The 26,346-nt window shown below is 39.9% G+C and overlaps 2 protein-coding genes and 1 long non-coding RNA gene across 9 annotated transcripts in view; 2 read left to right on the forward strand and 1 right to left on the reverse strand.

Moving 5' to 3' along the window:
• Nucleotides 1-23,074, forward strand: part of LOC110005722 (CD276 antigen-like) — a 60,889-nt gene extending 37,815 nt beyond the window's left edge. For 2 of the 5 annotated variants that reach the window (XM_065955450.1, XM_065955448.1), the window contains exons 4-6: nt 158-436; nt 5,131-5,256; nt 5,405-6,300. In XM_065955450.1, coding sequence (XP_065811522.1) covers nt 158-436; nt 5,131-5,256; nt 5,405-5,463 — 464 coding nt within the window. In that variant the 3' untranslated portion in view covers nt 5,464-6,300. Of the gene's footprint in view, nt 1-157; nt 437-5,130; nt 5,257-5,404; nt 6,301-22,972 lie in introns of those variants that run through there. The other 3 variants (XM_065955449.1, XM_065955451.1, XM_065955452.1) reach the window with 3 other exon arrangements.
• The window catches only part of LOC136179307 (uncharacterized), a 52,269-nt gene that overhangs the window by 16,106 nt on the left and 9,817 nt on the right, over nt 1-26,346 (reverse strand). The gene's annotated exons all lie outside the window — the stretch shown is intronic.
• Nucleotides 10,964-26,346, forward strand: part of LOC114918192 (CD276 antigen-like) — a 45,267-nt gene continuing 29,884 nt past the window's right edge. The window contains exon 1 of the mRNA XM_065955444.1: nt 10,964-11,131. Within this exon, the coding sequence (XP_065811516.1) occupies nt 11,071-11,131 (61 nt within the window). The 5' untranslated portion in view covers nt 10,964-11,070. The remainder of the gene's footprint in view (nt 11,132-26,346) is intronic.

Here is a 26,346-nt window from a genome sequence, read left to right on the forward strand (position 1 = left end):
GTTTATTTCATGTCATGTTAATATTCACAATGTCTTTTAAATATATTGCTTGTCTTCTTCTTTGTGATACTTTACTTATCTACCTCCACATGCTTTAATCTGAAACATCTATTCTGCAGGTTTCTGATGAAATCTTTTGTTTCTATTGTCTCCACAGGCGCTGCTTCCAAGCCGTTTGTCACCACACTCGACCAATCAAAGGACTGGTCTCTGCTGCAGTGTGAAGTTTATGGAGCTTCTCCTCGACCTAAAGTGGAGTGGAGGGACAGTTCTGGAAACATCCTTCATGCTAAAGAAGCACAGGTCACAGAAAGAGGAGGCAGCTACGACATCATCCTCCAAACCACTGTGACCAAGACCGATCACTACAGCTGTGTGGTCACACAGGACCAGATCAAACACCACACTGAGGCAGAGACCTACGTTCACATCAACGGTGAGATCTTTTCATAGTTTCAACTCTAAAGCTGATCTGATGAGACAGGAGGAAGTTTATTCAGAATGTTTCAGAGTTTTAATCCCACGTTTCCTGAGACTCCTCGCTCTAAATATCCTGAATCTACATTTAAGGCTTCAAACAGAAACTGAAGGTTGTGTTAAAAGGTCACATATTCTCCTCCTAATAAAGATGAACTACAGAGTAACGTTAGTTTGTCCTGATGATGATGAACGGCAGGAGACCACCAGTCTGAAAAGATGTTTCATTATTTATTCATAATTCAGCATTTTATATTTATGTGAGGGCTGTCCAACCAGCAACATTTTGAATCTCCATTAATCGCTACATTTCAAAAGTTAGTGGTGATTAAAGACATTTTGAATCCCGTGTGTAACCCTAACTCTAACCCTATGCAGTAACATGTTCAACCTGTAATATCAGGTATGTGGGAGAAACAAACAAGCAGCTGAAATACAGATTGAGACGACAAATCTACCAAAGAAACAAAGGCAAAGAAAATCCGGCCGTTTACATGCACTTCAGAAGACGTGGAGCAGACCATCTGAAAACAGAAGGCATCAAAAGCAACACAAACTGGTCCAGAAGTCAACGCCTCAGAATGGAAACCACGTTCATCAAATGATTGAAAAGAAAGAAACCAAACGGCCCAAATGAAAAACTTTGATTCAGGCCGCCATCTCCTGCTCAGAAGACGGAAGGACAGTTGTTTGGTTTCTCTGCTTTTAACTGCAGCCAACAAGGAAAACGGGGAAATACCGCCACCTGCTGGTGCACCAACAACAACACGGTTTCCCCCTACCTGCTTTTATCCACGGTGCAATGCTGCCATCTGGTGTCCAAAAGGTGGAAGGACAGTGAGAGGGATTGTTTCACATCTATGGAGTTTTAGATCAAACAAAAACTAGTTTGAAATGTTTTCATCTTGTTTTAATGAATGGATGACTTTGTGCATGTTGTTTTGTGTGTCTTTTACTTTCCTTTATTTATTGACAGCATGATCTTAGCACTTTATTTAAAGCTTGATCAGGACACACAGAGTATTGCGTCTATATCGGCCTTTGCAGGTCGTCAAAGAAAAGAGTGCAGCGAGGGACTAAAGACGGGAGTGAAGCTGTGACGTCGTTATGAATGACTTCCAGATCCAAGATGCTTTAGTCATTTATTCTACAAAACACAAGAAACTACAACTGCAGTTACCGGGTGGTAAAATCAACTTGTGATGGCAGTGCAGTGTAGTGTGGCGCTCAACAGAAATGTTCTGCTCCCACGCTCAGCCCCTCTCTCCATCTGAGACTAAACCAGGTGAACAGGTGAGTGCGGCTCATATAATCACTGACATCACCACGACATGTCCCACCTGTAACAAGAAGTAAACAATAAACAAAGCAGTAAACAAACCATGAAACCAAACACACCATCAACTTCCATTCATGGCTCCGACACAGAGGATCCAGAAAGCCTCCAGCCTCCACAACAACTCCATCGTCACGCTCCAGGAGAAACCTCACAGCACAGGATACAACAGCATCAGCGTCTGTAACGTATCCACCTCCCACTCACCTGTATATATCAGAGTCAGCAAACCAGCTCCACCAATCAGGACGTTTGTCACCACAGGGAGGACACATAGAGCACTTGTTTTATTGATTTATTACTACCCCATGAACACTTTGAACACTAAGCTGCATGTGATTTAACGCTGTCCTCTTTTACCGTGTGAACTTTGATGATTTAACGACATTCATGAATTCATTTATTTCTTGTTGTACTCACCTGTTAGAGAAACTTACCTGCATCATTTCATTCTTTTCTTTGCTCTCACAGGGGAGGAGGGTCAGGGTCTCCACCTCACCTGTACACAAAGAAACAACAACTTCCCACTTACCTGAACCCTAATCCTAACCATCCATCTCCACATCGTCCTCTTCCCTGCTTTTTATTCTTAAGCTCACCCACAATCCTAAAGCTAACCGTGAACCCAGCAGCCTCCCTAAACCTGACCGCTTCCTTCTCTTCAACACAACCAAATGAATCTGTTTACTTTGAATCTACCATGACACCTTTTAATGTTCTTCTCTTTTACACTTTTAGCTCTTTTTAGGCTTTTATGATCTGCTTTCTCTCCCGCCTACTTAGAGGGGATTTCAAGAGGAGGACCCCCTCCTACCAATTAAAGAAATACTGACCAGGGCCTGTGCCATCTTTGGACCACAAGCTGCTCAGACCTAAGTCCCTTAACCTATATACAAACTGATAGGCTTTTATTTTGAAGGTTTGCACTGTCTTAAGCTGAGAGTGCTTTACTTGCTGTGTGCTTTTATTTTGAAATACAGTAAGAGCTTCCTGTAGATGGAAGATAAGGACATGAAGTTAAGCACAGAAACAGGAAGTGGTTAGAGATCCCAAAGTGAGGTCAAACAGCTCAGAGGAACGGTAACAAAGGTCAATGTGTGATGTCATCAGGTCAATGTGTGATGTCATCAGGTCAATGTGTGATGTCATCAGGTCAATGTGTGATGTCATCAGGTGGATATTACTGTGTGAGAGTTTGTTAAAGTGAAATGAGACATTCAAAGATGCAGCAGTGTTCTTCTTGTCCATCAGTGAGACTACAGGGAGACACTGAGGACCACTATCTACGGAGAGCCTGAAGGGACAAACAGGAGATTAATGTGATTAACTGGTTAACGCTGACAGCTCGTATTTATTTGTTTTATTTCATTACTTTGGGAAAATACGCTCAGTATAATATTTGTTATCACTGATTTTCACAACGTTGTTTGACAGCAATGATGTCATCATCGGGGGCGGAGTCATGTCTGAAATGTTTTATTATCCTGCTGAATGAGAGCAACTTTAATTTAAGGTTTATTTTTGTGCTTTTATTGTGAAAGGACAGAGGATAGAGTCAGAAATCAGAGAGAGAGAGAGAGAGAGAGAGGGGAATGACAGGAAAGGAGCCTCAGCTCGGATTTGAACCCGGGCCGCCCGCTTGGAGGACTACAACCTCCGTACATGAGGGGGCGTTCAAACTAACCACTAGGCCACCAGCGCCCCAAACGAGAGCACTTCAGAGTCCACTCCAGAGAATATGTGAACATCAGACTGAAGTTCCTGAAGCTGCAGACAGAAGAGGAAGAATCAGGGAGTCTGCTGGAAAACATGAGAAAGAAGTGAAGTTAGTTTTGAATGTTTCCGTCAGTCTTCTTCACGTTGAACACAAACCCAGTATCAGATCTGAAACCAGCTTCAGTGTCCTCGTTCTGAGGATCCAAGTGAAAAGACGTCTCAGGACGATTCAGGGACTGAAGTCAGAAGAAAGCAGCCACGTTTATTTTCCACAGGGGAAAGAAATGTGGTTCTAATATCTGTGAGTTATTGTCCCACATGTTGAAGTAGCTGCTGCGTTTAGTGAGAGACGAAGGAAACAAACATGAAGGAGGAAACTTCAAACATGTACAAACTGTTTCATTATTGATGTTTGTTTTCATTTCTTCACTCTAAACTGACGGGAGACTAAAAAGTGGGACCAAACTTGAAGTGTGAATCAGTTCAATGATGGTTCCTGGTCATCATTTGATCCCTTACAGACACATGTGGACTTTAAAGTGCAGTTTGTATGAACGATGTAAACATGTTGTTCATCACGTCACAGAGAGAGTCCTGGATGATCCACATGTTGGAGTGAACGTCGTCTTTACACGCTCTTTCTTCACTGCAGCAGAGTGTTGCTGGATCACAAACTGAACTCAATTTAAACCAGATTTCAGTTTGAACTTGAAGAGAAACTTTACATGAAAACATCAGAGACATGTTGACATGTTTCAATCTGAAACCAGGAGGTCAAAGAAGTCTTCAGCTCCACATTTACTGTAAGAACCAGTGTGTGTGTGTTTCACTGTTTGTCCACTAGAGGGCGCTGTCAGCTTGATCTGCACCTTGTTTAAAGGTCATCTCGCTGCATACAGTCACAGTGTTTAACTGATCACATCTGAAGTTTCATTTCAAACTGTTTTTAGTGTTTATTTAAAGATTGTTGATCCTTTAATGAGCTAAAGTTCCAGTTTCAGTCGTCTCTGAGAACATGAGAGGTTTAAAAACTCTCCGTAAATGATCCTTAAAGTATAAAAACAGCTCTTTAAAAAACGCTGAGACGAGTTAAACTCCTTTATTCAAAAGTCCTGCAGGTCAAAGTGTCAGGTGAATAAACTTCAAGTAGTTTAAAGCATCATGAAACTCTAAACTGTGACGCAGTAAACAGTGGTGAGATGAAGTCCAGATGTGATGTGTGTAAAGATCCAGATGTTGACGAGCAGGAGGTGAAGATGGTCCTTTGGGTGCTCAGAGTGTGCTCACATGTAAACAGTGTGAAGTGGATTCAAAGTTTGTCGGTGCTGATGAGCAGCTCGTCTCAGAAACAGGACGAAGCTCCAACATCAGCCTCCTCACTGCTGAGAGCCAAAAACCAAAAGGAGGCTGAGAGCCGAGCAGGAGGAGACTGAGCATCAGAGCAGAGCTGACGTCACACTGCTCACACACACAGAGACACACACACACAGAGACACACACACACACACCTGCTGTTCTCTGTGTGTCCAATGTGACGTCCAGTCTGATCTGAGTGTGATATGAAACTACACTCTGAGTGATACACAAACTTTTTGTTTCAGTTTCAGGTTTCTCTGCTGGATCGATTATTTCTACTTCTGGTTTTGCTGTTGTCAGTGCTCTTTTGGTTGTTGTTGTCATCGTCCTAGCTGCGCTCTTTGCCACAGGTCGCATCAGTTGTCGTAAAGGTAAGTTAAAGAACATAAAGTCTACCTGTGTGTCTCTCTTTAAGAGTCTTGTCAGTATCTCCTCAGTCTTCAGTCTGTTTTTCACTCTCTCAGTCAGATCAGTCAGTCGTGATTTTCTTGAACATCATTTAGTTTTTTCTTCCTGCAGACGAGGAGAAAGGTGAACCCATAAAAGACCGCACTGAATCCGACCTTCTAGCTGAATGAAGTCAGGTAGACTCACGTCGTGTTCCTTCAAACCTCTGACTCTGGAACTCCAAAGTTATTGAAGCTAATCTGCCTTAATCCCAACATGAAGATGATTTCATCTGTTTGACCATCATGATGTCATACTTGAAAACAGCTGAGTGAGGGATCAAATCCAACCAGGTGTTTGTTCTCACATTTTAATGAACGCCGTGGAGATGGGGCTTTTTCCAATCAGAGCCCGTCGACTTTGGAACGACCTGAGGAGCATGTTCATGACACATCCTTACACCTCTAACGTTTACTCTGCTTTAAATACACTGCAGCTTTAATGCATGATCATTTCATTAATATCATCTGTGAATGGAATCCAGGGTTTAAAACATAAAGGTCTCCCTGTGAACATCCCAGAGAGCCTCTGACTGAGGATTTAAAGAAACACTTTGAAAAACAGGATTGATGTGAGAAAGTGTGAAATAGAAGTCCCTGTTTGTGTTTGCTCTCCTGTTGATCCAGTGTGTGAATGAAGAAATGAGAGCAAAGGCGCTTTACGACTGACGGAGAATCAAAGCCTCAGTACTTCACTGAACTACAGCTGCTGTTTGACTGTAAATACATGAGATTCTGTTGCTGCTACACTGAGATATAATGAGACTTTAAGATGTGGGACGAGGATGTATCTCTTGTTTAGACTTTATAAAGCCGAGTGTGTCAGGTAGAGACAAACACAGAGCTGAAGTATGCTCCTAAACGTTTCTTTATGCTGCTGATGAATGACGCTCTGATGGTTACAACGTGATATCAGGCTGTGCTTCATCATTCACATCCACCTGCTGGAATAAAACATGATCAATGTTACACTGTGTGTTGGGACTGCTTCTTATGGAGCAGGATTTTTAGGATCAATTAGTGAGTTCACATCATGACTTTGTTGTTTTCTTATTTTTTAATATCAGGATTCATCGTTTTATGTCTGGTTTGAATTTTTAAATTCTAAATTCAGACTTCAGATCTGTTTCCACATGTGGCACTTCTCCTCCTGTAAGTGTTTGATGTCTGAAGAGAAGAAATCAAGAATATTTATATGAAATAAAAACATTATAAAGTGTAAACATGATGAGATAAACATCAATCTAAGTACATGAAGAAAACAATCAGACATTAGATAGCCTTTACATTCTTTTAACATCAGGACGTTTCACCAAATATATTCTTGTAATATTTAAAAACAATTGTTTGTCTCCAGAAGATGATGAGGGCCCGACATGAGAGAGAAGATTCTATTCTTGACATTTTGACTTTTTTTAAGGAGCCTCTGAAGTCTCCAGAAGTGAAAACTTTTATTCTGTTTGCAAAACACAATCATCTTTTTCTCTGTTATTTTTTAACCTTTTTGTCATTATTGATATGACAGCTGAAGAGAGACAACATGAAGCAAAGGTCAGAGGTCAGAATCGAACCCACGTCTGCTGTGATCGGGACTATAGCCTCGAGAATTAAAAAATGATCGACATTTGATTAAAATAACGAGAAATGGAGATTTGTTTAAAAGCTATTGCTTGTGGATCAATAATCTTATAATATATAGTATATTATGTTATTTTTCAATCACTTTATTCAAAGAACAATAATGTGAAAGACTTCAGGTAAATAGAAAAGTTTCACATTTAAATGAAAGAGAGATTAAAATAATATTATAGTAAAGTTCATACAGAAAAGTATAAATATGAGAATATATATTTTTTAATAACATATTAATATAAATGAATCAACAAAGATGCATACTTTGTAGAGAAATCATTTTTATTTTTAATAACTATTTAACGCAATGACGTCACAGTGAAGGACGTTACAACGTGCGACCGTTGACGTTATTTGGTCGTCAGTTGTTAATATTGTTAATATTTACAGTCTGTGGTTGTTCGTCGTCAGTTTGTCGGTTAAGATTTTATAAACCGGGATTAGATTGATTAAATATGCGGGACGACATTTAAATGCTTTAATCTGAAAGTTTCTTGTATATAAATGAGTAAAACTTTAAATGAATTCAGTAAAACTTGATAAATTCTTGCTCTGAACGGAAGGTGACGGACGACGGTGAAGATAAAAGCTAAAAGCTAACTCCGGTAATGAGGATGCTAACGTGAAGGAGACAGTTTGATGTGAGGAATGGAGGAAGATGAAGAGGATGAAGAAGAAGAAGAAGACGAGGACGGTCTGAACAGCTGCATTTATTCTGTGAGTTGACTTCATGAGTTTAAAGTTTAGTTAAATTAAATTTACTGTCATGTGCTAACGTTAGCTACAGCTAGCAGGCGGGTCTGATGCTGTTTCCATAGTAACGGAGGAAGACTGCGCTGTTTCCATAGTAACGGAGGAAGACTGCGCTGTTTCCATAGTAACGGATGAAAACTGCGCTGTTTCCATAGTAACGGAGGAAGACTGCGCTGTTTCCATAGTAACGGAGGAAGACTGCGCTGTTTCCATAGTAACAGTCTAACGGTCACTCTTTCCTCCCAGCTGAAGGATAATAATGTCCATCAGGAATTTGATCATCTTTGGTTTATTGAACTCTTTTTGTTTACGTCTGTAAGTGGATTTATTTGTGCTTTTGTTCAGTAATATTCCCGGAGTTATGAAATGTTGTTGTTCTGTTGTCATCTGATTTGTTGTTGTTGTTTGTTCAAACATTATTAACACCTCCTGTAAAAAACTAAATTATTTAAATGTGACTAATATAAATATTTTAATGAGCATCTAAATACATGCTTTTTTAAAGTACACTTTTCTTTGCTGCGTATCATTTAAATAAAATAGTAAATCTCCAGAGAACTGTTTGGACTACCTAAGTAAGTTTATCTACCTGCAGTAAGTAACACACTGTCAAACCTATGGCCCGCGGGCCGTGTCCGGTCCGACAGCAGGTTTCATCCGGCCCGCGAGACGTTTGGGAAGAAGGGGAAATTTATTGATTCATATTTTTATGAGATTTTGTATAAATGAAACATTTTGAATACTTATTTTCCCCAAATTGTAATAAAAACCTGTGTATAATGAGGAACGTAAAGGGCAATATGATGATAGGAACATTAATTAAACTGTGAACTATCTTCTCAGGGACTAACAGAAAAAGAAGAGATGGCTCGGAGATGTCATAGATTCATGGCGCATAAAAAGTCAGCGACAGAGTAAGATTACAGTGAGGACTCGTAGAAGAACGGAGGGTTATTAAAAGTTGATCCTTTATGATTTCAACAACTGCGCCCTTGTTTTCAAAAGACTGAGACTTTGAACACTGTGTTTGTTGTTTTGTTGTTGTTGTTGTTGTTTTGTTTGTATGGAACGTCTAGGACAGGATCTAAGGACCCTCGGGGGTCCCTGGACCTGAGTTTGGACATCACAGCTCTAAACCACACTGCTGCTGCTGAATTCACTTCAGAGTTAGAAGTCTGTTCTAGAAGTGATGGGGTCTGGTCACTCCTGTTCTTGATGATTTGGCGCCCTCTGGTGTCCTGAAACAAACAGTACTCTATATTGTGTATCGTTTTAGTGGTTGTAGTAGTTTGACAGTATTTATCATTTATCCACACAAAGAAAAACATAAACCCTTTATTCAGATTCTTAATAAAAAGACAGAGAGGGATTAAACTGATGGAAAAGGTTCAGGCTGAAGATGACACCTGAGTGTTATTCATCTCCATCATTAGAAAGAACTGGAGTGCATCGTAGTATTATTATTATTATCACATTTGGTGGGGAGTGGTCTTTATAATGATGTGGTCTGCTGGGGGGCAAGATGCCGGACAGACACTCGACAACTCGACTCAACTACAAACTGATGCAGCATTCTGTCGTGAGCTAAAATGTTCAAGGATCAAGAAATCAGGCTAGAATCAGCTTTTCAAAATAAAGTAGGCCTCCATCGTATGAACATGTTTAAAACTTGAATGGTTAATTAGATGTCCTGCTTTTATTTTCTTCAGGTTTTTAAAGAGTAAGGAACCTGCATTAGTATCTCTATAATGTGTATTATATTGTCCCTAATATCGTGCAGTGTTTGTATTTACTGTGTAAGGCCTCCTGAAATGAAACTGATCATTTCAAAAACAGATTTATTGTATATTTTACATGATTTCGTTTGTAATAGTGTGTACAGAGCAGGATATTCTTATTGTTTTCCACAGTGTTTATAGCATTTTATTACGTAGTTGATGTACTTGGTGTTGTCAGGTGTGCTCCTTTACGGTCCTCTGTTGAGCGGAGTTTTAATGTTTGTCTTGCGTCACTTTTACGTCTCGACTACAGATCAGCAAATTAATAACTCAATAAATCTGGTGCAGCCATCTTTTTCTTTTTCTTTGTATGAACGATTAAATTCTATTACACCTTCCCCTGATAAATAACATTTAGAAATAACGCTTCATAAAAACAATACTTTTGTATTTAAATATCCTTTTTTAAATGAAAAAGGGTTAGGGTTAGGGTAACCCTAAATAATTAATGACACATTTAAATAATCATTTAATTATTTATTAACACATGCATTTAATTAATTAAATAATTACATATTTATTTTTATATTTTGTGGATTTATTTCCAATATTAAATAATTGATGACACATTTAATGATTTAATTAACTCAATTCATTTGGCACTTTTAATCCTCCATAGTTTCTAACAGTGTTCAGAGCTGTAATGGAGAGGTTACAGACGTTTACATAAACTCTGAGTTATCAGCTGATTTAGAATAACACAAAGTCACCTGGATGATATTCAAACCTTTTGTATTCACACCTGAGTGTAAATAATGATGAGTGGGGCGAGACGACGTGTTATATTCTTTTTATTTTGACATTTATTTTTCAGGAAGAGGATTTGGTGTAGTGTTCCTTCGTTTAGAGACATTTTCACCAACATATTTATGATGTGACAGTTGAAACGTTGTTAATACGTTAGTGAATGAATGTGTGAAGAATCTGTGAACACACTTCTCTTCTGCTTTAAAGCAGGAACATGACACTTTAATCCTCTCTAGTTTCAGTCCAAACACACACAGCTCTTCTTTTACCCTCCTTTGTCCTTTGGAAATGAAACCCCGATACTAAATTGTGTTTTTAAAATAGTTTGAAGTACAAAAAGCTTCACAATCACGTTTAATCTCACTGCTTCCAGTGTTTTCAAATCTACCGCCGAAACATTCTCAGAGTTTGTTTTCACCCAAACGGGGGCGTGGTCACTCTGACAAGCCGGAAGTGACGTTCGGCTGCTCTTATGAATTGACGCGCTTGCCAGCTTCGCTCCTGAGTGTAAGAATTCGAAATAAGACAGTCCAATATCTTCTTCGTTTAGGAATATTTATTTCTCATTCCATCGTTGTCTTGATTAATGTCACATGTGAGCTGTTCAAACAATAATCCAGACATTTACATTCACTCCTGTTCCCTCATAGCGTGGCGTACAGCGGTCAAAAAACTGTAATTGCTCCCGGTCTAGCAACACCTGTGCACCGGATGTCCGGCGCCGCTCCTTATTATCTCAATTCGAAAACGAAACTTCAGTTGAGTTTCTGACGCAGACAGAAGAAGAGTCGTTAAAAACACAAACGACTCAAAGTCAGAATCAACAACAATGGAGTGTGCTCTTCTCTTTTCTCTCCTTTGGTCGGTATCAACGTTTGATGATGTTAACGGTAAGAAAGAACAATAAGAGCTCCTTTTTCTTGTGGTTGTTTTGTCTGCTTCCTGTAGCCGAGCTGATCGAAATCATACGATGTTAAACGAGGAGCAGTAATAATGTCGACGGACATGTTTAAACACTAATAAGTGAAAACTTGTGAATACCTAGTTATTTATTGACTTTTGGCAAGGGCATAGGTTTGGATTCAACATTGGGGGGGACAAATTTTCAGCGGGGGGGTCTGAGGGTTCCCCCCCAGAGAATTTTGAGCGTCAAACACTTCATTTCCTGCATTCTGCTGAATTGTTATGCAACAATTTGTGCCTTTTGTGTCTTTACTATGTATAGGAAATTATAATTATTTTTTAATTACTATTAATTATTCAACTGAATTGTTCATAACTTTCTGCATATTCAAAACATTACAGGTGTTTTGGGATGTTTTTTTAGGAATCATGTACATCTCAAATCAGATCTTTTAGTGAATGACACCTTCTTATAGCCTTAGTATCCAAAATTTAAAACTACATAAAAGCTGTTGTTATGGCTGACTAATCTATCACTCACTATTTGGACAAAATTCGGTCGGATATTGTCCGTGTTTATTGCACTTAAAATCAATTGATGGGCAGGCTATATAAAGAATAATATCATCAAGGCATGTAGATTTATAGCCTGCTGTTTTTATTAAAGAGTCCATATTCTGCCCTTTTTGGGGTTCATATATTTAATCTATGTTCCTACTTTTGTACGTTCATAATAGATAAAGTTCTAAAAAAGTGTCTGTTTTCATGAACTGCTCCTCCTTGCTCCCTCTATGCTCTGAGTCCGTCAGCTACACTCTGTTGAGCCCACACTGTTAGACCCCACGTGGGCCAAGTCTGCTCTGATTGGTCTGCCGATCCGCTCCGTCGTTATTGGTCAGTTGCTCAGCATGTGTCTCTGAAATTTCAACATGAGCTGCTGGGCCACAACGAGCCAATGGGCTTAGATCAGTGACATCACACTGACAATGACGTCGCACTGACACATTTTTATGGAGGGGGGCTAGAACCGAGCGTTACATGCAGCTAATGCTACAGCTAACAGGAGGACGTAGGAGAAGCTGCGTTTCCACAGACTTTGAATTTTTGCCTAAACATGCACAGGACACTTGGAAAACACACTAAAGGGCAGATAGACACACTAGAGGACAGAACAATTACACAATGAATAAAGCAATAACATAACACTGCCAAACATCACAATGACAGCGGACTTTAGGGACTTCTGTTCTGTGTTGTTTAACACTTACCTCTTAATCAACAGCCTAAATCATGGTTAAAAGTTAAATGAGTGATAACTTAAACGATGTTATTTAGTTATGCTGGTTCAGAAGCTCTCTTCTCGCCTCCACCTCGTCCATTCATGACTGATAATTGGACACCCCGTCGGGCATTAACTCGTATACTTTGTGGTGTCACCTCTATACAGTTAACGGGACACTAATGCAAACACCAACCTGTTGCTCTTGCTTTGTCTTGTCACTGTCTGCACCCGCGACCATAGACTGTATAAAGACCACGGCCGTATCCGAATTGCCAAGTACCTACTCAATCTTTCAGTAGGCGCGCACAGTAGGCAGATATTTGTTCCTACTTCTTCTGATTCATTCAGTAAGGAAGTGACATCATTTATGTTTCCCGAACCGGCCGCATTCACCCGTTTTTTTTTTTTCGTTTGTTTATCTTTATTCAAGAAGAGTAATGCTCATATACAGTCAGGTAAACAAAAAACAATATCACAATGTAAATCAAGTAAAAGATGAAATAACTAAATAACATACAGTACATAAAGAACAAATGAAAGACAGTAATATACAGAATATAAAATAAACCAATAAAGACACTTTTAAATAGTGAAATCATTATTTAAATAGTGAAATCATTATTTAAATAGAGGGAGAAAGGTTTTATAATAATGCAGATATTTGTTATATTGTCTGTTGTTAATTTAAAGTAGTGATTTCAGTCGGGACTTTAACTCTAGATTAAAAATTGATTAAATTAATCCACGCTCGTTTGTTTTGATCTGGAGGCGGACGTGACGATTTACGTTTCATTTCGCACAGCATTGTGGGTAAAATATAATTCATTTCCTGAAAGCACGCATCCGATCCATACTGCATGAAACCAGGAAGTTAGTATCCATACTGAAATGTTCAGTATACTGAGGTGGACCCAAAAAATGACCACTGAATGACCACGAGGGTTCAGTCTACTACTGTTAGGAGAAGTCATAAAGGACTTAGGGAAAGGAGATCTCGTTGCTCTGACAATCCGACCACATTTCCACTAGGCCACGTCATTAAATGTGACGGGCCGGCGGAGGTTAATGACGTGGGTCTGCCGTGTTGAAACTACAATGTTCAGAAAATGGACTACAAAAAGATCATGTAAAAAACTTTCCCCTGTGCTTCTTACCGGTGAAATAATCCTGATCACCACGAGGTTGGGATTGAAATAAAAGAAATATAGACTACCAGGCTACAAGTAAGAAAAGTGAAACCATCAGCTTCCTGTCCAATCAGAAATCAACATCAACATCAATATGATTGGATGAAATGAATTGTTACATTAATGTAAGATATAACCTACACATAATGTTTTAAACATACAAATGTACAGCAGCACAAAACATTCTGAAGAGAATGAAATATGTTGAATCAAACATCATTTGATAAAAATGTCTCTTATCTTTTATCTCTTTCATGATCTGAGTCACTTTACGATCATCGTTAATGTTCCTGAACGGTCGGATGCTCGACTCGCTTTAAATGTTGAGGCCGCAAGGAATTGTGGGACGTCATATCTCATCTCCTTTCCTAAAGGATGGTCCAGTGTATCCTAAAGGAGGTTATATAGGAAGCATCGACCCACCTTTCCTTAGATTTTAGAGAATTCAAACGGCTCTTATCATGGAAACCACTTAAAAAACACTTAAATGCTTCATTTCACTCAGTTAGGAACCTTCCTCAGAAAAAATGACGATTCCAACGCACCATAGTGTCTTGGATTACTTTGGTTCACCATCTATTTTTATTTCTAAGCACCTTGCTGGCCAGGTGCTGCCTGTTTCCAAAACTTTGCTCCTGATGTTTCCTCCATGTCGTAAATTAGACGGCCCAGAGTTCAGTGACCTAACAAGTGGTACTTTGTTTTTAAAGGGACAGTAAATGAATGAACACACACAGTGGGGAAAGCTTTAACTGAAAAAATATACCTGCATAACCAACAAGACAAGATGACATCGTTTAGAGGTTCAGACACTCAGAGACGTCAGTCTGCATTTAGGTGGACAAAGACGAGAAAGCATGAAAGGTTTCTTTGATATAATATGTTGATGCTCCATTAATAAACTTTACTGGAACTGTTTTCAGGTTTTCTGCATGTAAACAAACTGATTCATCCTCATGTTTCTGTCTCAGGTGGAGTGGTGGTGAAAGAAGACAGTGATGCTGTGTTACCGTGTTCCCTCAGCACCAAGGAGAACATCGAGACGAAGATTTTTGTCTGGAAGAAAGACGACCACAAGGAGGTGTTCTATTACGTCGGAGGCCTTTATTACGGTAACGGCCTTACAGATCAAGACAAACAGTTTGAAGGTCGAGTCTCACATTTTGAATACGAGCTGAAGAACGGTAACGCCTCCATAAAGATCAGGAAGACCAAGGTGTCTGACAGTGGAGTCTACACCTGTTTTTTCCCACTTCTGTGGCCACCTCAAGAGTTCCACATTGAGCTGGTTGTTGGTGAGTATTTTTAAAATAACAGTTAAAAACATTTTTCCTGAGATGACTGGTTTAAGAGTCACTGATGAACTTTTTTTTAAAGTTGTCAGAAATCACATGTTTGATATTTACTAAACAGTACAGGTTAGATCACTCTGCTCCATGGGGGCAGCATGTGAGTGCTACTGGATACTTACATTTCCCTCAGGATGAATTATGTATTTAAAGAATTAATACATAAACAATAGAAGGTAAGGTTATTTGTGCAGCACATTTCTTACAGAGGTGATTCACAGTGCATTACTAAAGATAAAAGTTTAACCTTTGCGCTCTAACTCTCCCCTCTGCGTGACTCATTTGATCGTCTTTTCATTCATCCATTCATTTGGGCTTTTTGTGAACCTCGGATGCGTGCACAAAGCCAGACTATGTGAGCCTGGCTTGAGTCAGCCCGGATTAATTAAGTGTTGCTTATGTTTCCTCTCAACGCTCCTTAGGCCTGGTCTATAAACAATGACCATAATTATCAAATTTTCTCAGTATAAATAATTTATTAAAACAATTTGATAAAAGATTTAAACCTGTAATAACACTGCCCAAACACGGGGAAAGGGGGCAGGGCTAATGCGTCTTAAACACTAGTTGCCACCCGACAATAAAGAGAAGAAGAAAAAGACGACGAACAGCCAATCATGTCGCAGGGATATGTGTAGGAACACCGGAAGTCACAAACACATAACTGGCAAGAACGCCGTTTTTACAGCAGAAGTAAACATGTTTACAGCCTGGTACAAAAAAACAAATAGATCTGATTAGTTATTGTCATCACTGGCACACACTGTACGAGGGGTGAATTTTTATAACGGCTCCATTTTTATTCTTTAAATAATAATAACAATAATAATAACTTTATTTATATAGCACCTTTTAAAAACACAGGTTTACAAAGTGCTTTGACAAACAGCAAAAACAAGAACAAACTAAACCAAACACAGAAGAACATAAACAACAACAAGAACATAACAAATGCAAAATACTAAAAATAATTAAATACAATTCAACAGAAAAGACATATCAACAGACATATAGAACCAGACCATCACAAGAACCATCACAAGAACCATCATAAGAACCATCACAAGAACCATCACAAGAACCATCATAAGAACCATCACAAGAACCCAGGAAACACAAGAACCATCACAAGAACCATCATAAGAACCATCACAAGAACCATCATAATAACCATCATAAGAACCCAGGAAACACAAGAACCATCACAAGAACCATCATAAGAACCATCACAAGAACCATCATAAGAACCATCACAAGAACCATCATAATAACCATCATAAGAACCCAGGAAACACAAGAACCATCATAAGAACCATCATAAGAACCATCACAAGAACCATCATAAGAACCATCATAAGAACCCAGGAAACACAAGAACCATCACAAGAACCATCATAAGAACCATCACAAGAACCATCATAATAACCATCACAAGAACCATCACAAGAACCATCACAAGAACCATCACAAAAACCCAGGCAACACAAGAACCATCATAAGAACCATCACAAGAACCATCACAAGAACCATCATAAGAACCATCATAAGAACCCAGGCAACACAAGAACCATCATAAGAACCATCACAAAAACCATCACAAGAACCATCATAAGAACCATCACAAGAACCATCACAAGAACCATCACAAGAACCATCATAAGAACCCAGGCAACACAAGAACCATCGTAAGAACCATCATAAGAACCATCACAAGACCCATCACAAGAACCATCATAAGAACCATCACAAGAACCATCATAAGAACCATCACAAGAACCATCACAAGAATCATCACAAGAACCATCATAAGAACCATCATAAGAACCCAGGCAACACAAGAACCATCGTAAGAACCATCACAAGAACCATCACAAGAACCATCATAAGAACCATCATAAGAACCATCACAAGAACCATCACAAGAACCATCATAAGAACCATCACAAGAACCATCATAAGAACCCAGGCAACACAAGAACCATCACAAGAACCATCACAAGAACCATCACAAGAATCATCATAAGAACCCAGGCAACACAAGAACCATCACAAGAACCATCACAAGAACCATCATAAGAACCCAGGCAACACAAGAACCATCGTAAGAACCATCACAAGAACCATCACAAGAACCATCACAAGAACCATCACAAGAATCATCACAAGAACCATCATAAGAACCATCATAAGAACCCAGGAAACAAAGAACCATCATAAGAACCATCACAAGAACCATCACAAGAACCATCACAAGAACCATCACAAGAACCATCATAAGAACCCAGGCAACACAAGAACCATCACAAGAACCATCATAAGAACCCAGGCAACACAAGAACCATCATAAGAACCATCACAAGAACCATCACAAGAACCATCACAAGAACCATCATAAGAACCATCACAAGAACCCAGGCAACACAAGAACCCAACAACACGAGCTGAGACCAAGAGGAGCAAAGATTTAAAAAGATGTAAGAAACTAAAAGAGATGAAAGCAAATCAAAAGATAACAGCAATAAGAAGGTAAGAGCAGAAAAAGAAATAGAAACAAGTGAATAAATTATCCAAAAAGAATGATACGTATTGTCCATAGTTGGGCGTGTAGCTGACCTGATTGACAGGTGAGCGCGGTGTAACGGTTTGTCAGGAGGTTTAAAACCCGCTCCAGCTCTCAGCCTGTCGTTAGGTTGACTGAAACTGAGACAGCATTTCCAACATGACGGCTGCTGCCGATATGAATTTAACGTGATAACATTTTTAGTCATATGGAGAAATTATGTTTCTTTTTTATTCCTGCATTTTTCTCTTCTTACTAAGACGTCCTGCTGTTTCCTTTCTGGTTGAGGCCATACTTAAAAAGCTCCTTTATGTTCACAGTTAGATTGGCCAAACAACCTCTCATAATCACTGAGATCACATCCTCCCACGTGGTGCTGCGGTGTCTCGTCGGAGGAGGAGGAGCTTCTCCTCGACCTAAAGTGGAGTGGAGGGACAGTTCTGGAAACATCCTTCATGCTAAAGAAGCACAGGTCACAGAAAGAGGAGGCAGCTACGACATCATCCTCCAAACCACTGTGACCAAGACCGACCACTACAGCTGTGTGGTCACACAGGACCAGATCAACCATAAAACTACTAAAGATGTTTACGTGCCTGTTGTTGGTAAGATTGACTTTTTAAGGTGTTCCAGTATTTTTTCCAAGCATTCATTGATTTCAAGTTTAGCTCAGCCTGTGACCAATCGGCTTTGTTGTTATGTGTTTCAGATGAGATCCTGAAAAAATGGAGTGCAAAGGATATTTTATTGGTTGTGGTTCTCCTGGTTCTCCTGGTTCTCGTGGCTGCAGCTCTGTGTCTGATATTCAGAGGTCGTATTAGAGCTGAGTTTGAATCATTTAATTATATTTAACAAACTCTTTATTTTGGATCAAAACTGACCTTTCTCCCAGGCAATTGTGTGATAGCAGAAAACTGAATCCATTTAATAGTAATGTGCCGGATGTATCAAATGCAGAACAGAAAAAGGTCTTTGGCAGTGCAATCATATAAAACAGTTTTGGGGAATAGTGAGGGAGTGTATCCAGGACAAATTACTCCTACAAATACTGCTGGATCCAAAGCTTTTTATTTTAGGATTATATCCACCTGGGCATGAAAAGAGTCAACAAATGTTTTTAGATATAAGTTTGTTACTGGCTAAAAGAGTTATTGCTCTATCCTGGAACGATGTCAGGAGTCTGAGGGTGGGTCGCTGGATCTCTGAACTAACTACAACTCTGCCCTTAGAAAAGATTACGTATACAATCAGGAGTAAACAGTCACTTTTCCAAAACATCTGGGGTCCCTTCATCTGTTATCTAGAGAGGACAGATCTGTCACTAAGAATAGAAACACCTGGAGATATATAAGTAGTCCTTTAATTAAAAGTTTAAGTTGAACTGTAGTAATGTCCCTATATATTCCCCAACTTATTAATCACATATGTATTTTATTTTCTGTTATTAGTCTTTCTATTTGGTTTTTTTGTGTTTATATTTCTTTTTAACTTTTTCCTTTAGTTACGTTATGACTTAACTTATTTGATAAATAATGTTGTGTACTCTGTATGTATGCTGAAAGGTAAAATAAATAAAACATTGTTGGGAGAAAAACCCTGACCTTTTAGGACAGTTTCCCTTTTTGCTCAGTCCTTTAAAATCAGGAAACATGTTTCTTCTTCTATGAACTACTCATATTCACTCCCATCTTGAGTTGTGTCATGTTTCTGATGTATTCTCTCTCCTGTTAGGCTTTCTCATGAAGAGGTTCAGACCTGATGACATGAAGAACAATGGAGACAATAGACCTGATGATGATGATGATGATGATGATGAGGAGACCCCTCTCAATCCTGATGAAGAAGGTATACTCTACATTTGGATTGGATGATTGGTTTGCAGTGTTTCCCACAGATTGATGTGATACCTGGGAGGTGGAGTTCACAGGGGGGTCGACATACCTTTTATTTTTTACTCTTATTTTAGGGTATATTTGAATCTTTGTGAAGATGTTCACAGACTACAGCAGGCTGTGAGATCACGTTGCTATCGTTAAGTTAGCTGCAGACACGGTGACAGTGAACGGAGTCAAATGGACCGTTTGACCGGGTCACGTGTTCACGACTCGGTCCGTACGGATCAACTGTGTTCTAAAAGTAAAAAGGTGCGCGTGGTGGCTGGCTACAAGACATGTCAGTCATCGGCACAGTCGCGTGCTATTGGCCGTCAGAACAGGAGGAGGCCCCTCCTTCAGTGTTTCCCCTCGGTGTACAGCTTTGGGTGGGTTGATCATGGTGTTCATGTGTTTCTTTAATGGCAGCAGTCAATCAGGGCCGTAACCAGGGTTTAGAAAACAAATGCAACTCGAGCTAAACAGCCGACCAACACAAACTCACACACATACTTCCTGTTTGTAAAGTGAATGATCTGTCGATCACATGCAGCCCGATCCACAGGTGATGATCCCAACAGAGCACCCATGACGTTTCAAAGTAAACATTGCTCTATTTGCTGTTTTATAGTCAGCACCATGGACTGGTTTCTGGCTCCCCCAGAACATTTTCAGCAGCTCACATTTCTTTTCCTGCAATCTGATCAGTTTTGATTCAGTCGTTTGTGTCTTTTCTGCAGAACTTTATGATTCTAATCTCGTCTTTTTGTCCTGTTTGTGTCTTAGGGTCAGTCAGTGAGTGTCAAATTCCGTGAGTGTGGAGGGCCAGTGACAAATTTAACTTAATGTCAACCCCTGCAATCAGGTGTAAACAGTCACTTTTCCAAAACATCTGTGGTCCCTTCATCCGTTATCTAGGGAGGACAGAGCTGTCTCTAAGAATAGAAACACCTGGAGATATATAAGTAGTCCTTTAATTAAAAGATTAAGTTGAACTGTATTAATGTGTATATATATATATATATATATATATATATATATATATATTCCCCAACTTATTAATCACATATGTATTTTATTTTCTGTTCTTAATCTTTCTTTTTTGTTGTTTGTGTTGATATTTGTTTGGTTACGTTATGACTTAACTTATTTGATAAATAATGTTGTGTACTCTGTATGTATGCTAAAAGGTAAAATAAATAAAACATTGTTGGGAAAAAAACCCCTGACCTTTTAGGACAGTTTCCCTTTTTGCTCAGTCCTTTAAAATCAGGAAACATGTTTGTTTCTTCTTCTATGAACTACTCCTATTCACTCCCATCTTGAGTTGGGTCATGTTTCTGATGTATTCTCTCTCCTGTTAGGCTTTCCCATGCAGAGGTTCAGACATGATGACATGAGGAACAATGGAGACGTTACATCTGATCACTTAGAGGGTGAGAACACTTTCTTTCATATTGTTTGTAAGCCTGAAGAAGGTATCTCTACATTTTGGAATAAAGTAAGTAGGGCTGAGCCCATGTAGTCGAGTACTCGATGATTGGTTTGCAGTGTTTCCCACAGATTGATGTGAGACCTGGGCGGTATTTTTTGGTCACGTGTGTGGTTATAAATTCACATTAAAGGCTTAATGTGCAACTTTTTTATCCAAATGAGGATGTGGATCAATAAGCGTGAAAATCCAATAAAACTTTTGACTGTCAGTCGACGATAAGCTAAATGTGACGAACCAGGTTCCACAATGTAAATCCTTAGTCAGTGACCGGCCTAATAGTAAGTACACTTCTTCTATATTAATTATAAGCACAAAAAGTCGAGGGCTTTAGTGCTCTGATACAGACGGATACATGTCAGGAGTTCTCATAGTAAAGAGTCTTCTGTTTGATTTGTAAAAGTGGTGAGACAGAATCTGAAAATGGGCTGTGTGAATGATGAAATTTAAGTTTATAATATCACTGAGCGATCATTTTAGATGTGACTATGTTTACTCCCATTTTGTAATCCTTGAGTTGGGTCATGTTTCTGATGTATTCTCTCTCCTGTTAGTCCCTTTGGTGATGCAGCCCAGATCTGATGACGAGGAGCTCAATGAAGACGTTACATCTGATCTCTTGGAGGGTGAGAACACTTTCTTTCTTATTGTTTGTAAGCCTGAAGAAGAAGGTATCTCTACATTTTAGAATAAAGTAAGTAGGGCTGAGCCCATGTAGTCGAGTACTCGATGATTGGTTTGTCAGCGCCTCAGTCGACAGTCTCTCAGCGAGCATAAGGATCGTTCCACTCCAGCTCTATGGGGGTGTTTAATGTCTAATTGGCTCATAGTCTATCTATGCCTTCCACTTAGTGTGAACATGAATAAATCACCCCAAAGCTTTGACAGAAGCAGCAGATCCTTGTTTAGAGAATTTTATTGACTACAAGAGATGTCAGTCATCGGCACAGTCGCGTGCTATTGGCCGTCAGAACAGGAGGAGGCCCCTCCTTCAGTGTTTCCCCTCGGTGTACAGCTTTGGGTGGGTTGATCATGGTGTTCATGTGTTTCTTTAATGGCAGCAGTCAATCAGGGCCGTAACCAGGGTTTAGAAAACAAATGCAACTCGAGCTAAACAGCCGACCAACACAAACTCACACACATACTTCCTGTTTGTAAAGTGAATGATCTGTCGATCACATGCAGCCCGATCCACAGGTGATGATCCCAACAGAGCACCCATGACGTTTCAAAGTAAACATTGCTCTATTTGCTGTTTTATAGTCAGCACCATGGACTGGTTTCTGGCTCCCCCAGAACATTTTCAGCAGCTCACTTTTCTTTTCCTGCAATCTGATCAGTTTTGATTCAGTCGTTTGTGTCTTTTCTTGAATGGCAAACTGTGAAAATGTAAAGATGATCCTGGGTTTTCTGGGTTGCTGTTCTTGTTTTAAGAGGGACTACTTTGATGACTATCGCTCTAGAGAGAGAGAGAGAGAGAGAGAGAGAGAGAGAGAGAACATTGCCAGTGTGACGCGCTCTGAGTCTGCAGATATGTCCACTTAAGGACAGGACGCTTAAAGGGCTTGAAAGTCAGCGAGAGATCCCTCACACACGTGATGGTCCGACACTGGGACAGCTCGAGCCCTCACAGATTTAGAAGGACCGATCATCAAAGTCAGTGAGTGTGTGAGGGCGGATTGTGTCTGCAGGGCCCTTCACTCATGCCCTTTTATGGGCATTGATGGGCGGTTACCTATGCTAATTGGGAACAACAGGAACACACGTTCAACTTACGAAGGACAAGGAGATAAGGACACAGCTGCAAATATTCAGTCAAGCACACGTTGGTGAATGTGACCGAGAGTCTTCTTAGAAATCTTCTTAAGAACAAAACACTTTGTGGCTCCAACGGGGAATATCCAGAGTTGAAAAAATGGTCCTAAATTTATGATCAAACTCACAATAGAACCATCAGTGCACCATGTAGGTCCTCAAACTGCTCACTAACTGTTTTTACAATCTCAATTTTAAAAGATAGAAATAAATGAGAATGTATTTTATGTATGGAATCTTCTGTAATCTTCTGTTTGTGTTCTCTCCTACAGAGACAGACCATATGAAGGACATCCCGGAAAGGAATCTGACTGATGAAGGGTTTGATTAAAACCTTTTTTAAAAGGGTTGATGAACAGGCGGGTGTCGGGGAGCAGCGACATGTGAGGACATAGTTTTGTGAGCTCTGCTTGGAAAGGACATTTATTAACAAATGTTGCTCTCCCTGCCCGTTTTCCTGGAGCAAGATTGTGTCTCAAATATCTAAGTTTCTATATTTAATCGTTTTTTGGTCTGGGGGAAAGTTTAAGCCGTCTAAAATGCCGAAGTATCAAAAGCCGAAGGCAGGCCCTAATGCCGCGGACCTGCCAGATGCTGACCCACCTGGAGGAGCGACACCACTGTCGGATGCCAACACAATCATGGTCGCCTTAAAACAGACGGAGCATTGTATGCTAACCAAGATCGACTCCTCCGTGATGGCGGCTACAGGTGAACTACACAAAAAAATAGACAATCTGACAGCTGACTTGAGGTCTGAAATCTCAAACGTGTGCACAGAATTTAGGAAAGTTATTGAAGATGTGCGGAAGGAAAACGCATCGTTTGTAACATGTTTTGAGGATCTTGAGGAGGGAGCTAACTGCTATGCTAACCGGGTCGTGGAGCTTGAGGCTAAGGTTACCACCATGTCGGCACAGATAACCCGCTTAGTGGATAAAACCGACAACTTGGAATCCCGACAACGGAGAGATAACTGCAGACTACTCGGAGTGGAGGAAGGATTTGGAAATATACGACCGGAGAAGGTCGTTGCTCAGCTGCTACAGGAGACACTTGGCCTTGACTATACCCCGACGCTTGACCGGGCGCACAAGAGTTTACAGCAGAGGCCAAAAGATGGGGATGCTCCGAGACCAATAATTATTAAATTCCACTACTTTCAGGAGAAAGTAGACGTTCTCGGGAAGGCTATGGGGTCGGGACCGATCTCCCACAACGGCAATCTTCCACATCCACCCGGATTACTCGGCGTCAGTCACAGGTACTGTTGATGCTTCATGTTTATGTTGAAGCTCATGGCTCAGGCTGGCGAAATGCTTTTCTACTTACCACACTACAGTTGGTTGCATCTTATGTTTGGACTATGGGCTTATTCCGGTAAGAAGGACTCGGTAACAACAAGACAATTTCTCGTGGTCTAAACTCTGAACAGCCACTAGCCTATTGGTGGATAAATTACAATGCTACACTTTAAACTAAATGGTTATTTATCTGTGTTGTAACTAAGCCATCTTTTTTCTTTTATAATCACTACTGTTTATATATCGCGGGTAACATTTTTTGATTATTTATTTTGTATTTTAGTGGTTATATCAATCCTCTTAATGTAGATTTAAGAGATGTCCCAGCCTGTGGTCATTAAAGTGCCTATATACATGTTGTAATGACGGTGCTAGGTGGGCCCTGATCCATTTTGTTCTGCCCATGCACAGTTCATGTGAGAGTTTAGGTTAGTATGTGTTATATGCTTAGGAGAGTGATGAGTGTGTTTAAGTCAGTCTCAGGGGTACAGAAGACCAGCCTTGGGATCCAGGAATGGTAAGAGGTTCTTTCTTGTTTCCCTATCTGTTTGTTTGTTTTTTTGTCTCGCAGTTTTGCCTTTATTACATGTTTTAACCCAATCATACACATATTTGTACAGACTTTGCTATTGTGTTATACCAGTTCATATACTCATTTGTGGAACTATGGCTCTCGATAGCGTAGATAAGCGTAATGCAATTTCTTTCATCAGCTGGAATGTCAAAGGCCTGAACAACATGGTCAAGCGAAGCAAAGTCTTCAGCCATTTGAAGTCACTAAAACCTGATGTCATATTCCTACAGGAGACGCATCTAAATATCAACTCTCAAATGTAAGTGGATTGGGCAAATATATCACTCTCGTTTTGATTACAAAACCAGGGGAACGGCAATTTTGATTAGAAAGGGGATTCCTTTTGAACTTTCAGAAATGATATCTGACAGCAATGGTAGATATGTTGTTGGCAGACTCTTTAATACATCATTAATACTGGCTAACATTTACGGACCAAATTGTGACGACTCACAGTTCTTCATAAATTTATTTTCAATCCTCTCTGATCTTAATTCCTATAAATTGGTGTTAGGTGGGGACTTTAACTGTGTGCTTCATGCCCACCTAGATAGGTCGAACCCGAGACCAAACAGTACTTTATCAACATCTGCAGTGGCCATTAACTCCTTCCTTCGCTCTCATGGCCTATCAGATCCGTGGCGGGCAAAAAATCCTACTGTGAAACAATTCTCTTTTTTCCCCTGTCCACCATAGCTATTCTAGGATTGACTATTTCTTAGTAGATGACCAGTTACTTTCCCTGATACCCAGTAGTCGATACCATAGCATAGTGCTATCAGATCATGGCCCAGTACAAATGGACTTGATATTTCCTAGTAATATAGCGCCCCAGCGCACCTGGCGCCTAGACCCCCAATTGCTTTCGTGCAAACACTTTAAAATGTATCTTAATGACCAGATTGACTTCTTCCTTGAAATTCATGACACTCCAGGCATCTCAAGGAGTGTTCTGTGGGAATCTCTAAAAGCGTACATCAGGGGACAAGTTATTTCTTATGTTGCGCAAAGGAATAAGGAACGTTCTAGGCAACTTAGGGATTTAACAAACAGCATTGCGGATGTTGATAGACGCTATGCTCGCTCGCCTACACCTGAGCTTTTCAAAGAAAAATTACTGCTTCAATCCGAGTTTATTCACTTTCAGTGTGGAGAGCGGAAAAAAACATTTTGAAATCTAAACAACTTTACTATGAGTATGGAGATAGAGCAGGGAGACTCCTCGCACTTCAGCTTAAACAACAGTCTGCTGAGCGGATGATCCAAGGGATTAATACAGGTGCTGGTTTAATTTCAAACAATCCTCAAATTATTAATGATCAGTTTAAACAATTTTATTCTGCCCTGTATCAATCGGAGGCAGACACTAACTTGTCTGACATCCACTCATTTCTCAACTCTTCAGATATCCCTAAACTCTCTTCGGTCTTTGGAACAGCCATTGTCATCTGAAGAAATAGTAAATGCTATTAAAATAACTCCCAACAGGGAAGGCACCTGGCCCGGATGGGTTCCCTATTGAGTTTTACAAGGTACTCTTTCAGAAACTTGTGCCGATACTAAAATCTGTTTATGACGAATCATTGGTCAATGGAAAATTACCACCAACACTCTCTCAAGCGATAGTCTCAGTGCTATTGAAAAAAGACAAGGACCCCCTAAAGTGTAGCTCTTATAGGCCAATCAGCCTTCTTGGTTGCGACTATAAAATCTTAACCAAGATCCTTGCGCAACGATTAGCAGCCTTATTCCTACCATCATTAACGAG

Source organism: Labrus bergylta, chromosome 5, assembly GCF_963930695.1.
Source record: "Labrus bergylta chromosome 5, fLabBer1.1, whole genome shotgun sequence".
Lineage (NCBI taxonomy): Eukaryota > Metazoa > Chordata > Actinopteri > Labriformes > Labridae > Labrus > Labrus bergylta.